Below are 15,054 nucleotides of genomic sequence, written 5' to 3'. Positions count from 1 at the left end.
CAGCTGTGTTCTGGTTTTATTTGCTCCCTTTTCAAGATATATGCAAATAACAGGTCCTGTTCTTCTTATACAGGGTGGGGCAAACGTCGGTCCACAGTTGTTCCCACGGAAAATAACAATAAACAGTGATACGAGAATGAAGGCTGTTTCACAGCTGTAAACCTACTTTTGCCCCACCCTGTATTAAGGTTGACAAGAACTATCAGTTCCTTTAGACCTGAACTTTGAACGAAGTTTATGTATACACTGCAAATACCCGTAATCAAAACTGACTGAGGACGACAAATGACACTCCAAATACAGTTCCCAAAGTGCCGGCAGATATTTTGCATGTGGGAAAAAAATTTAAACAGCAAGGTTTTGCTTCCCCTTTAAAAAGCCCAGTTACCTTCAGCACAGGAACTATGTACGTTTCTCATTTTGATCCATTGTCTTAAGCCCTACGTGAATCGGCTAAAAAAATAAGCCTGGTTTGTTGATGGGAGGTATTTAGTTATCAATAATAAAAAAAAAATTTTTTTAAAGATTTAGTTATAAATACCAAAATATACTCAAGCAAGGGATCTGAGTGGATTACCATTTGCAGTCAGCTGAGCCCTTTTATCCAGAATGAATGAGTGACCATTGTAAGTTTAAAAGATGCTACCTACCACAGCCCTAGCCAGTTTGGCTCAGTTGGTAGAGCATCAGCCTGTAGACTGAGGGTCCTAGGTTCGAATCCGGTCAAGGGCACATGCCCGGGTTGCAGGCTCGACCCCCAGTAGGGGGCGTGCAGGAGGCAGCAGATCAATGATTCTCTCTCATCATTGATGTTTCTATCTCTCTCCCTTCCTCTCTGAAATAAATAAAAATATTTTTTAAAAGATGCTGCCACAAAAATCAGCAACTTTCTGAACTGATTGATTTTATATCAAACAATTTATGTGAGAAATTAACACCATATCCAATTTTTCTTTGTGGTTTATCATTCTACAGTGTTGACAAGTCTACATAATTATTCTTGTAAACAGTCCTCAGCAGATATAATTAATCCAGCCTATGAAAAACAGGAAGTAATTCCTTGTCACTAAAAATAGAAAACTCCATAGTTTTTAAAACATCTGTCTTTTTAACCAAACTGAGGCTATTCACTTTTGCTTCCATTGATGAACATTTTAATAAAGAGAAAAATAGATTACAATTTAGCAATACTTAATTGGCACACTCTCAATCTTTTCCATCATAATATCAAATTTCACTATGTCGCCTAACCTGTTTGGCTCAGTGGATAGAGCATCGGCCTGCGGACTGAAGGGTCCCAGGTTCGATTCCGGTCAAGGGCATGGACCTTGGTTGTGGGCACATCCCCAGGAGGGGGTGTGCAGGAGGCAGCTGATCGATGTTTCTCATCAATATTTCTAACTCTCTCTCTCTCCCTTCCTCTCTGTAAAAAATCAATAACATAGTTTAAAAAAAATTTTTTTTTCACTATGTGAAAACTCAAAGCTAAAGCGTACTTTTTTAAAAGAAATTAAACCACAGTGGTTACTAAATATTCTACATTTCTATAGATTCATTGGACTTAGAAAGCAAACTCCAAAGAGTCACAAAGGTTCGCTACTGGTGCAAATGAGAAAAAGAGAACTCCATCCTCAAGTTTCTGTAGGAAAAAATTTCATAATATGTTGATTATAATGGCATAATATATGGATTATTTTTAGGAGAAAGGTATTTTACTGCCATCTTCCTGAAAACTGTCACAAGAAATCTAAAACCTCTTTGGCTATGATCAGACTGGCACTCAGGAGGGAAACCAGGTGAAGTGCGCAATTTGCCAGCCGACTATGGCAGCCCTGCTTCCACACAGATTTTCTTCGCCCTGGCCGGGTTGCTCAGTTGGTTAGAGTGCCATCCCAATACGCCAAGGTTGCAAGTTCGATCCCCAGTCAGGACCAATCAATTAATACGTCAATAAGTGGAAAAACAAATTGATATCTCTCTATCTCTCTGTCTCTCTCAAGTCAATAAATAAAATTTTCCTTAAGGGGAAGGGTCCGTACATCAAATCCTATTTCAACATTGAAGGAACTAATCAAATTCTCACCCTTTATGGGAAACTGCACTGGTTGAATTTTACTTGAAGGTTTCATCATCAGACCTTGATTATAAATCAACTGGGTTGTACTCAGGTCTCTCATCGCAATGTAAGTTTACCAACTCACGTGGGAAGGAGTAAAATTCCCCTTACTCAATGGGGTATGAGGGAGTTTACACTACATAACCAATCAGAATTTTAAATCCCCATCAAGTTTCTCCACTATATGTCATTTCCCAACTAAAGTCCTTGAGGACACAGAGTGCTCATTATAGAAAACTGAATGCTGTCATAACTTACATTTCATTTTCAGATGTTTGAATTCGGGCACGTAAGAAGGCCTAAAGAGCACACATAGCTAAAGCTATTATGGAATAAGAGTTTAACAGAACAGCCCAACAGGCTTGGCTCAGGGGTTGGGCATCGACTATGAACCAGGAGGTCACGGCGCGATCGGTTCAATTCCCGGTCAGGGCACATGCCTGGGTTGCAGGCTCAATCCCCAGTGGGGGACATGCAGGAGGCAGCCAGTTAATGATTCTCTCTCATCATTGATGTTTCTCTCTCACCCTCTCCCTTCCTCTCTGAAATCAATAAAAATATATTAATTTAAAAGATATAGATTTTTTTAAAAAGAGGTTAATAGAACAAAAGTCACTACTTCCATTTACACTTATACCACGAGGAACTTTCTTCTTACCCCTGGCTGTTTCATTTTCTGAATGGCAAACTTGAGCAGGTAGGACAACTGTTCGATGGTGAGCATTGTCATAGCTTTGCTCTGGGTCTCGATGCATTCTGCTACTGTAATCTTCTACAAGTCAAACCACACAGAGGGACAGTTAGGGAAAAAGTTACTATCCACAGACTGATTTCCTTTTCCTCCTAACTTTCCAGTTAGCTCACACATAGAAGGAAATAATTTCCAAGTGAGACGATAGTTGTTTCACTTGACAAGGACTCCAATCTACTTGGAGTTTACTGGATCAATGGATAAAGGTCAGAAGCACACAAATCCACTGACTACCTTATTAGAAGTGCCCTGTGCTCATGAAGATGACAGAATCTGAGAAAGATGCTTGCAGCTAGGCAGGGACCTGAAAATCGCCATCATTACAATCTTGAATTCCAAGAATGGGATAAGAGAAAAGGCCACTGATGCTTTCAGGGTAATCTCTTCATATAATGAATCAACCACTTATCTTGATGTTCTTAAGGTTCAGGGCTATCTGTCAGGAAATTGACAAGGCATTCACCCAGTGACATCACTGAGAGAAAGCATGAATCCAAGGGATGGTGGCGAATAATAAATATGACTTAGTTCTCCATCACCACTGATGGGAACTCACTTAGGACACTCTGGCAAACTGCACAAGAAGCATAGCCTAGCTGTTTAGCTCCATGGGCAATAAATGCCACTTGTGAGGGAAACTCCCATCCAAGAAGAGACCCGGAGAAATGCCTGAAACTGGGTTCTGCTACGTGAATCTGGTGGTGCTACATCTCAGAGCATCAGCATCCTCGGGCGGCAAAGACAACAAACACAGCAAGGCTGACGATGGCAGGGAACGCTCTTGAGCCATCTGTGTCGAGAGAGCTGAGAAAGTTTTCTCCAATTAATTTGGATTTCATGTCCATTCTTCCCGTCTCTGGATGCTCCAAAAGGGACTTGCAGAGACGTGTCTGGTTGTCGAGGAAAAGGGCAACAGAAAGTGGCTCTGAAGCCGAACACAGTCCATGACGCACGTCTCTAATCGCTTGGCTGCCAGCGCCTGAAAGACCTCGTCTTCTCAGCTGACTGCCCTACCAAGTCACCCCGCAAGGAAACCGGGGCTTGAAATCTTAGACACAGCACTCCTGTTTGTTTGAATTCCCGTGCGTTTCCAGGTAACCGATCCATGGCGAACACTTGGGTTGCATGCTCAACTGCCATTCGCCTCCTCTGCCCCCTTTCCCCTCCCCCCAACCTCTTCCCTGCCCTCCTGGCTGGCAGTGCCCGGTTCCCACGATATAGATGGAAAGTGCCAGATGAGCATTCTTCAAGCCTTTTTTGCATAAGGACTGGTGATCCAATCCTGACCAATGAACTGAAGAGCAAGTCTGCTTGATAAAAAGGCACGTGAAGAGGGACACTCCTTTTAGGGGATTTTTGCTAGCCACTGTCATCAAATCCCCAGCAGCCATCGTAGGGCCACGCAGGGACACATGGCCCTAACGACGGAATGGAAAGAGTCTGGCTCTGAACAAACGCTGGCCTGGCCCTGCCTCTGGGTTTTTCCTACACATGCTAATAAAACCCTCTTGTTTCTCTGTCACCTTTCATCATGATCTATTATTTGCAGCAAAAACATCCTCTCCGAGCCACTATCTTTTTTGCAAAATGAAGGAAGGGAGGGTTGGTCAAGACAAAAGGAAATAGGTGAAGGCTCCAGTTCCCATACTAAATGCAGAATGAGGTGAGGCTCTGACCAAGAGGGTTTGGCTGAGTAAAACGTGCCTGCACATCTCTCCATCTAGAGCAGCGGTCGCCAACCTTTCGGACCTCACGGACCACCGGATGGCCACCACTGATCTAGAGTAACCCAAAGCGAACCAGAGGCCATCCTTTGCAACTTCAGGGGCAGAACACCATTAAAATGTCATCATCCTATTGGATGAAAGTCTAATTTCTTATATGTCTCCTTTTCCTACACAAAGTGGCACTGCAGACACTATCCTATACATAGCTTGCTTTTTTCCCCGCACAAATAACATCTGGGTGAACTTTCCATTTCACACACAGAAAGCTTCCCTCGGTTGAGATCTAATGCCAACAGATCCTTTGGATCACGTGACATTCCACAGGAAATGATTCTATAGACGACATTATTTTCAGCATTTTGAAAAGCATCCTAGTTGGAAGTCACCAAGAACAGAAGGCACTTCAGAACAGCGGAAACCACCCCAACTGTTTTAAGGAGTGTTTAGACTTTGCTACAAATGAAATACAACATGCCCTTCACTGTGCCAGTGGCTTCTTTCTGCCTGGGGTCCTGAACTTGCTGGCCCTCTGCCTGGAGGGTCTTCACTCCTCCTCTTCACGTCTTTCTTTCTCAAATCTTAGTAAGGCTTCCTGGGTCTCCTCATTTAAAATGGGAACACCCTGCGCCCTCCTCACTCCCTATTCCTCATCGTCAATTCGTTCTCTCCAGAACACTCTTCCTCTAACACACTGTATGTAACTTTAGCCTGGTTTCTGCCCTTTCCTCCGGAAAAGAATGTGATTCTTGCCTCTTTTTCTTTACTGCCGATTCCCTAGCACCGAGGAAGCACAGAAGAAGCAGACGTTCCAGAACGGAAGCATTAGATGGCAACCACACAGAATATACAACCAAAATTGGTCTTCCTGGCGTGGCTACTGCCGATGATTCAATGATGAAGCAGGAGACAACATCCAAGAAAGGGAAAAATAGCGTGAGATCTTTTCAAAATAGGTAAAGATGCCTAAGTTAACTTCTGGAATGTTCATTACAAAAGAGAAGGTTGCGGATCTCAAAGCGATCCAAAGACCCATGAGGAATCAAAAAGAATGTCTTTCCAAGAGGCCACTTGGACCAACTGCCAATGTTGGTCCCAAAAGGAGATGGATGACTAGGATAGAGCAGGTGGAAGGCAAGAAATTTCTCTTTTCCCTGTATCTTGATGATTTGAAGAGTTAAAAATATAAGGGAGAAAGAGAAAGGAGAAGAAACCAGGCAGGGAATGCATTCATTCATCAGAAACTGACCTCACATTCAGGACAAAACCAGTCCCCCTCTGGTTCCGATGTCAGTCTCAGACACTTAGCGTGATAAACCCGGGGACAGAGCTCACAGCAAAGGACTTGGCCTTCCCGGTGACAAACCCAGCAGTAGAAATCATTCCGTCCATCCTGCGGTACAACATCAACAGGGTCTGTGGTGAGTGGCTGCTTCATATAGTAAAACGGACCATGTCTTAGTTCTGACTGAAATGTAGGCAAGAAAGACAGGTTTGGTTTCAAAACAAATGTGCATTCTCAAAAGGAATTTTAACAAACACATCAAGAAACAACACAAGACAATTACAGCATTTCATACAGTCATTAAAAAGCCACCCTGGATTACACTACTCAATACATGGTTTACAGATCATTACATATTAAGATGTTTCTCTTGCTTCTATTTTAAGAGGACATAGATTAAAACACTAATGTCTAAGAATTAATAGGCAGCCCTATAGCAGGATAGCAAAATGGCTACAACCCAGGCATACCCGAGTTTAAATTTTAGCTCTACCAGCTACATGACCCTGGACAGGTCTCTTAACCTCTCGGCTTCAATTTTCTCATCTGTAAAATGGGTACGATAATACTTAACTTCATGGTATTGTGGTCGGGATTAAATGGGATGATACAATGCATGCATTTAACACAGTGCCACCATTACTAATATTGCTGATATAGTTAAGAGTCCAATATATGGAAGTCTAAATGTGCAAAGCCAACAAAATAATGTCAGTTTGCCCTGGGATTCTTTCAACATCAGGCTTTTGGAGAATAGATCCATTGGGTTTGAGTCACCAAAGAATGATCACCCATTTTTTACTAGTACGTCTACCCTGAATGCATATAATACAAGAGGCTTCCTGAAGCCATGATTCTTAAACATGGTAGGTCCCCATCGACCCAGAGCTACATCACCGACTTAGGACCAACAATGGCAGAAAGAGGAGATGGGCAGCCAATTCACAGGAGCCAGACCCCATCTTATCCCAAAATACCAAGAGCAATAGCTCCCTAATGATATAATATAGAATCCAGCAAAGCCACACTCCAAACACATAAAATCCCTCAGATGAAACTCGTTAGGAAAATGTCTATCGGAAACCAGTAAGAAATCCTGCTTTGGAAGTCGATATTCTGGTGGTAAACATCAAAATGACCTGGGGCAACTGGCTGTGTGACCTTAAGAAGGCTCCTCAATCCACTTCCGGCCTCGATTCCATGCACAATAGCTTAGTCACAACGCTAGTACCTAACCTCTGAATAAACCTCCTTGTATAACCTCCTTTTTCTTGTTCTTCATTAAAACATTACAGTTTCCTCCATAAAGATCTCTTATACTGGTTAGAGACTGCATAATGTTTGTTGGTACTGTTAATGGCATCTTTTTCTATTATATTTTCTAAATAGTTTTCGGTGGTACACAGAAATGCTGCTAGATTTTTTAATTGTCCTCACATATAAACAGTCCTAATACTTTATTGATTAAAAAATCTTAGCTCGCCGAAACCAGTTTGGCTCAGTGGATAGAGTGTCGGCCTGCGGACTGAAAGGTCCCAGGTTCGATTCCGGTCAAGGGCATGTACCTGGGTTGCGGGCACATCTCCAGTAGGAAGATGTGCAGGAGGCGGCTGATCGATGTTTCTCTCTCATCGATGTTTCTGACTCTCTATCTCTCTCCCTTCCTCTCTGTAAAAAATCAATAAAATATATTTTAAAAAAAAAGAAAAAGAAAAAATCTTATCTCTGAGGCCGAAACCGGTTTGGCTCAGTGGATAGAGTGTCGGCCTGCAGACTGAAGGGACCCAGGTGTGATTCCGGTGAAGGGCATGTACCTTGGTTGCGGGCACATCCCCAGTAGGAGATGTGCGGGAGGCAGCTGATCGATGTTTCTCTCTCATAGATGTTTCTAACTCTCTATCTCTCTCCCTTCCTCTCTGTAAAGAATCAATAAAAAATATATTTAAAAAAAAAATCTTGCCGAAACCGGTTTGGCTCAGTGGATAGAGCGTCGGCCTGCGGACTGAAAGGTCCTGGGTTCGATTCCGGTCAGGGGCATGTACCTGGGTTGCGGACACTTCCCCAGTGGGGGATGTGCAGGAGGCAGCTGATCGATGTTTCTCTCTCATCGATGTTTCTAACTCTCTCTCTCTCTCTCCCTTCCTCTCTGTAAAAAATCAATAAAATATATTTTTAAAAAAAAATCTTATCTCTGAGGCACTGGCCAGTGTTTTGCATGGTTAGAATGTTGACCCACACACCAAAAGGTCACGGGTTCAATTTCCAGTCAAGGGCATGTCCCCGAGTTGCAGGTTTGATCCAGTGTGTGGGATGCAACCAATTAATGTGTCTCTTTCACATCAATGTTTCTCTCTCCTTCCCCCTCCCTTCTTCCCCTTCCCTCCCTTCCTCTCTCTCTAAGAATCAATAGGAAAATATCATCAGTGAGGATTAACAGAAAAAAAAAAACTTATCTCTGAGTAATGTCAGTTTTGTCCGTTCATGCCTCATATCGTCACATTACTTTTCTTTTTTCCTTATTTTTAAAAATATTTTTATTGATTTCAGAGAGGGAGAGAGAAAACCATCAATGATTAGAGATAATCACTGATCGGCCACCTCCTGCACAACCCACACCTGAGATCAAGCCCACAACCTGGGCATGTGCCCTGACCGGGAATCAAACCGTGACCTCCTGACTCACAGATCTACACTCAAGCACTGAGCCAGGCTGGCCAGACTTTCTGGCTAGAACCCCCAGGATAATGGGGAAAAGTGGCCAAGATTGCAGGCACCTAGGTCTTGTTCCTGGTTTTTATTATGAGGTTTTAATGCTCTCAAATGCCTGCTCTTCCTTGATAAAGAGCCTCACAGATGCCTGGCAGATCCTCATTATCCAATCCTTCTAAAGCTCCTACTCTCGTTTCTACTAAGAAAACAACTAGGACCTTTAAGAGTGATTGCATTGAGGGGCGGGGGAGCATGCAACAAGGAAAGTAGAGGATTATTACTTCAAGGTAATGGCACCAAACCTAGGGAAAGAGGTAGGCTAGGGCTCTAAAACCTGGCTCCCCGATGGCCCACACAGCGACATATTATATACAGGAAAAATTAATTATCGTTATTAAATATTTTAAAAAAGAATAAAAAATTTAGAGAAATAAGAAAAAGTTAAAGGTCCAACGAGATAGAAAATCTATCTTGTTATTCTCTGATTAATTTGGCTTCCTAAATTTCCATATGTATTTGAGTCAGTGTCTGAACTTTTTGTCTGTCTATTGACAAACCAGTAACATGTTTTCATTACTGGTTTAATAAATCTTATATGGCTACTGTTCATTCAAAAAGGAAAATAAAATCCATTGACCAGAAAATAAAAATCATGGTGATTTAAGGGAGTTGGGGTCCTGGGCTGTACTGATTGGTGGATCTTGTATCAGGTCCTGATGTCAGTCAACCATGGCGTTTTTCTGTCTATAGTTTCACGATGGTGCGATAGGCAGTGTTGATCCACTTTCATGGGCCTGGGGCAAAGGACATCTCCAATTTCCAAAAGCAGAGCAAATTCTCAATCTAGGCCTTTTCAATTCCTCATTTCTCATGCTGCAAACAAAAGTGCCATAGGCAGGGGGCGCCCGGTCACGGACTGCCATCTAGCCTCCATTTCCAAGACAATAGGTCCTGGGCAGCTGCTAGGCAGGGGCCTGGTGGCAAGCTCCAAGCCAGGATCACCAAACCCACAGGCAAAAAAGCCCCAAGTTAGGGACCAAAATTGTTACCTGACTAAAGGGATCCATTTGCCCAAGTGCATCAAAGCCCAGTAAAACTCGAACAGGCGTTCGCAGCCAAGAAAGTAGGCTTACTCGTTTAAGAAAATGGCTCCAAGCCCAGAGACACAGATAAGCCAGTCCTCTAAAACCGGGCTGCAGGGAATACATGGCTCTTGAGCCCAGTTATGTCCCTGTGTCACTTCAACAGTTAAGACAGACCATTTACTTGGTTTCCAGAGAGTAACACTGCTCCGATATTCTTCCCACGTTATGGTTTTCAGCATACTGTCACACACACCATCTCCACTTTATCCTCACAACCACCCAGAGGGGTACTCGGGGTAGACACTACTAGTCTTACTTGGTGAGAAAACCAGGTTAAAAAGACTTCTCTGGGGGAACTGGATGGAAAAGGTGAAGGGATTCAGAAGTACAAATTGGTCGTTACAGAACAGTCACAGGGCCCTGGCTGGTGTGGCTCAGCTGGTTGTGCATCGTCCTGTGCATCAAAAGGTCACGGGTTTGATTCCCAGTCAGGACACATGCCCAGATGGTGGGTTTGATCCCCAGTCAGGGTCAGGGTGAATGCAGGAGGAAACTGATAGATGTTTCTCTCTCTCTCTTTCTCCCTCCCTTTCTCTCTAAAATCAATAAAAACATTTTTTTTTTTAAAAATAGTCACAGGGATATAAATAAAGCATAGGAAATAAATATAGTCACTATATTGTATTGCTAATGTAGGGTGCCAGGTGGATACTTGAAATATCGGGGATCACTCTGTAAAGTGTATGCTTCTTCTAACCACTACGCTGTACACCTGAAACTAGCACAAAATTATATCAAATGTAAACTGTAACTGAAAATAAAATTCAAAAAAAAACTTATCTGAACTTTCTCCTGTCCCTGTGCCCCCTGTAAGAGGATGATGGATGCAGAAGAGATTCTGATTGAGTGAACCCTGAGAGAATATTCTCTGTAGTTCAAAATTAATTTCTGCTTTATGCATAAAGCTGGAGGGGAAAAAATCTGGGCATTAGGAAGACACGAGAAATACACCAGATGGGGGCACGAAAAGGTAACATTATTAGAGCAAAGGCTCTCAACTTCCGCACCAGTGATACTGGGGCCAGAAAATTCTTGGGGTGGGGGCGCTTTCCTGCTCACTCTATGTAGTAGCTATATGTAGCTCACTGGCTAGATCCAATAGCATCCCCCATACACAAAACTGTGTCGACCCAAAATGTCTCCAGACACTGCTAAATGTCCCTTGGGAACCAAACTGCCTTCAGTTGAGAGACACTAATGTAGCAGGTCTGTTTGGGTTTCTTTGGGTGCTTAGGAGAGGAGAAGAAAAGTTCTATTGAAAGATAAACTGTGGCCCTAGCCAGTTTGGCTCAGTGGATAGAACATCGGCCCTCAGACCGAGGTTCCCAGGTTCAATTCCAGTCAAGGGCCAAGTGCACGAGGCAACCAATCGATGTGTCTCTCTCCCATCGATGTTTCTCTCTCTGTGTCTCTCCCCCTCCCTTCCACTCTCTCTAAAAATCAATGGGAAAATATCCTCTGGTAAGGATTAGCAAACAAAAAGAAAGATAACCTGTTATATCAAGCAGGCAGAACTATCTCTAACCTGAGTAGGGTCTTCCAGAATGCTCTTGTGGCTTCTGCAAGACAGCAGAAAGCCATAGTTCAGTGCCTGACTTCCTTTCAGTAAGCTAACGGGAAAAATCGAATATGGCCACTGATCTCCCTAACTGGGCAACCCAAGTCCTTTCTATAGCACAGAAGCCAACGGTTTGCCACTTCAGACAGTAGTTTCTCCATGCCCTTGCCCTGCCCCACACCGGGGTGGGGCATGAGTGTTCCTGGGAGGGTTGCCAGGAGTTGGGCATCAGGCTGCTCCAATCTTTCAGGAGATTCCATCCTCTCCTGAACCAGGGACGCTGTTGCTGAGACCTAGCTCCCTGGTAATCTTGTCAATCAGATACCTGCCTTATCTGCTGCTTGTAAATGTTTCCTGCTCCATCAAAATCATCTGATAACCAATATGGAACATTTAAAACAGGAAAAGCAAATCATTTCAGGTTCACCCCCACAAGCGTAAGGTGTGTTACCAGCCTGCTGGGAAGGCAAACAGGTTGCGACCTGTGTTGTGACAGGAGGATGATTGCAGGCTCTGTAAGCAAATGTTCCGATTTCCCTGCTGCTCCCACAGGTGGGCTCAACAAGAAAAGAGACAGGCTTGTTCATTCATTTCTGCAATGCCCGAGTCTACACCAGGAGCCGCGAACTTTTCACAATATGTAAATGAATGAATGTGGCTGTGGGCCAATAAAACTTTACTTACAAAAACAGGCTCAGAATATTGTTAATAACTATAGTTTGCGACTACAGTTGTAATAAGTATAGTTTGCAACCCCTGGTCTGTCTAAGCCAGAGAATGGATACTCTGGCTATTGTGTAAGCATAGGGTACATGTCGGGGATCCACAAATTCAAATTCCTACAGGGACCACGTAGGTAACAAATAAAAAATAAGTAAATAATAAAGCAGTCCTCTCTCCAGCTTTTGTTCTCCCGCACGGATAAAAGCATGGGTCTTGCAGTAAGATGGACGACCTGGTCTTGGAGTGTGAGGAATGGCCCTGGCATTCAGCCTGGACTCAGGGAGACAGCAGGAGGACATAGCTCATACCCACCCTAGGGGAGCACTTCCCCTCAGCTCCAGGGCTGAGGCAGCGAGGCAGGCACGTACCACGGTGCCACCTGACCTGGTAGAACTGCTAATACACTGCCCCTGCCCAGCAAAGGACTTCTGTGTAGCTTCCTCGTTTTTAAGACAATGCATGGACCCAACAAAATAAGTCCTAGCCACCCATTTATGACATGTATACACCCTGTACGTGAGGAGGGGATTTCTCTGCCATATCTGATCAAATATACACCTAAGGCCTTTTTGTACAAGTCTGTTAGCAATTATTTCTAAATCCTTTGATGAGGGAAGGAGGAGGGAGGGAAGAGGGGGGAGAGAAGAAGGAAGGGTGGGAGGGAGGGAGGATCTTCCAAAAGGGCTCTTCAAACTCAAATGACCCAAGAATTAAGGAAAGATGGTATTTTGCAATCTAGGCCTCATGTCATTTGGGGACAAGGTATTTCTACTGCGGGGTGCTTGGCAACCGGACCTGCTCCACGAAATGCCAGGAGCACCCTTCCAGGCTTTGGGACAGCCCCTCCAGCAGTCCCAAGAAAAAACACCTACATGTTTTTAGGGGTGAAACCACTGGACCAAGAGGCATTAAAAATTAATTATAAGCATTAGAATACTTTTCCCCCCAAAAAATAATGTTTTTAAAGCTCTTCTTGAAATTCCCCCTAAAAGTATTGAATCCCCAATATAGGAAAAATGGGTGAAATGGGCTTCCAACTTAAAAACTCAACCTGTATCTCCACCCGCTAATAAAAAGTTGCTACCAAAAATGGAAAAATATGGGGGGAGGTGGGGGTGTTTATAAGGCCAGAATGGCTTTCTTTTTAGAACCCTAGAATACAGAAGAGAAATTAGAGTGAAGCCCTAGCAGGTTTGGCTCATGGATAGAGTGTCAGTCCACGGACTGAAGGGTCATGGGTTCAATCCCAGGCCCTGGTCAGGGCACATGCAGGAAGCCAATCGATGTGTTTGTCTCACATCGATGTTTCTCTCTCTCTGTCTCTCCCCTCCCTTCCACTCTCTCTAAAAATCAATGGAAAAATATCCTCGGGTGAGGATTAACACAAAAAAAGAAATTAGAGTGAAGGGGGAAAAAAGGAAGGAGGCAGAGAACCTTGATATGTACCAAAAATAAAAATAACCCAAACACCTAAGAGAGCCAAAGGCAGAAGGAATGAGCGAAGCAGGCAGGGTGACACTAAAGGGAGGGGTGGGAGTGGGGAAAACTGGAGGCCCTGTGTCTAAGGGGCAGGATCGCCCAGCCGGTGTGGCTCAGAGGTTGAATGTCAACCTATGAACCAGGAAATCACAATTTGATTCCCGGTCAGGGCACATGACCAGGTCTCGATCCCCAGTAGAGGGCATGCAGGAGGCAGCTGATTAATGATCTTCTCTCATCCTTGATGTTTCTATCTCTCCCTCCCCCCTCCTCTCTAAAATCAATAAAAACATAAAAATATTTTTTAAAATAATAAAGGAGCAGGATGTGCTCAGCTCCAACTGTTGTTAGAATTCTCCGAGTTCCCTAGGAACTCAGAAATATAAGTTGTTACCTAAAATCTCATAATCTTCAAATGTTGGGTGACTAACAGGAATTATATTATGTTGGTTAAACACAGCACTTGCGACCTATGATTTGGTTTTAATTCCATAATCCTAAAAGAAAGAAAGAGGCCAGGGAAGGGAATGGGAAAGGAAAGTGTCCAGAAGAATTAGTTCCTCTTAGGAAAGCAGATTCTGCATGAGAGGGGTTGCGCTTACCCTGCAAACCTTCTATGCTACACTGAATTACAGAGTCGAGGTCAGCCATTTCTTCTCTTTACAGCTAGGCCCATGGTCGGGGAAACCGCGGCTCGTGAGCCACATGCGGCTCGTGAGCCACATGCGGCTCTTTGGCCCCCTTGAGTGTGGCTCTTCCACAAAATACCACGTGCGGGCGCACATGTACAGTGCGCTTGAAACTTCGTGGCCCATGCGCAGAAGTCGGTATTTTGTGGAAGAGCCACACTCAAGGGGCCAAAGAGCCGCATGTGGCTCGTGAGCCGCGGTTTGCCGAGCCACAGTTTGCCGACCACTGAGCTAGGCTATTCTCCTTTGCCAGCTCCTGGCTGCTCAGCCCCAGGGAGTTTTGCAACCGAAAAACAAGCAACCTTATGATGTCCCTAGTCCCAACCCTTATTTGACAATGTAACTGAGGCTCAGAGATAGGAAACAACTGCCCAGGTCACACAGCCAGTTCCCCAGGTGCAGGGGGCTAGAAAGAGCCCAGTCTCTAGGTTTGCGACGCTTTCCCTCCAGTGTCTCGGTCCTGCAAGCTCTTCTACCAGGACTGAGGGTGACGGATTACTCAGGAGCATCATCGCGCCCCGTGGGTAGTCACCCATGCTTTGCTATTTTCCACATCCTGAGCGCGTTCTATATTCATAAGCTCCCACCCCGGGTCAAGCTCCGGGGAGATGAGACAGCAACCGTCGGATACTTTTCTGAGGACAATGGTCCAGAGGGGGCACAGATTGGCAAACACATAATGTGGTTGGGAGGTTTAAGTGTTATAGGGATGGTATTAACACAGGGATAGAGAAGGGAGACACTAAGCATGAGCTGTCCAAGCTGGCCAGCTTCCAGAAAGAGAGATGGGAGCCAATTCTTAAAGGACAGGTAGGGACTCAACTCAAGTGTGTGTGTGCGCGTGTGCGTGCGTGCGTGTGTGTGTGTGTGTGTGT

At 44.3% G+C, this 15,054-nt stretch overlaps 1 protein-coding gene and 1 long non-coding RNA gene across 18 annotated transcripts in view; one reads left to right on the top strand and one right to left on the bottom strand.

Moving 5' to 3' along the window:
* Positions 1-15,054, top strand: part of LOC132239867 (uncharacterized) — a 566,058-nt gene that overhangs the window by 482,039 nt on the left and 68,965 nt on the right. The gene's annotated exons all lie outside the window — the stretch shown is intronic.
* The window catches only part of ZMYND8 (zinc finger MYND-type containing 8), a 110,740-nt gene that overhangs the window by 59,108 nt on the left and 36,578 nt on the right, over positions 1-15,054 (bottom strand). For 12 of the 17 annotated variants that reach the window (XM_059706836.1, XM_059706839.1, XM_059706840.1 and 9 more), the window contains 2 exons: positions 5,841-6,059; positions 2,775-2,888 (listed from right to left, as the gene is read on the bottom strand). In XM_059706836.1, coding sequence (XP_059562819.1) covers positions 2,775-2,888; positions 5,841-6,059 — 333 coding nt within the window. The remainder of the gene's footprint in view (positions 1-2,774; positions 2,889-5,840; positions 6,060-15,054) is intronic. The other 5 variants (XM_059706837.1, XM_059706844.1, XM_059706846.1 and 2 more) reach the window with 1 other exon arrangement.

The sequence above is a fragment of the Myotis daubentonii genome, chromosome 8 (genome assembly GCF_963259705.1).
Source record: "Myotis daubentonii chromosome 8, mMyoDau2.1, whole genome shotgun sequence".
In the NCBI taxonomy this organism is placed as follows: Eukaryota; Metazoa; Chordata; class Mammalia; order Chiroptera; family Vespertilionidae; genus Myotis; species Myotis daubentonii.
The sequence above is the reverse complement of the archived record's forward strand: the minus strand, read 5'-3'. Positions and strand labels throughout refer to the sequence as shown.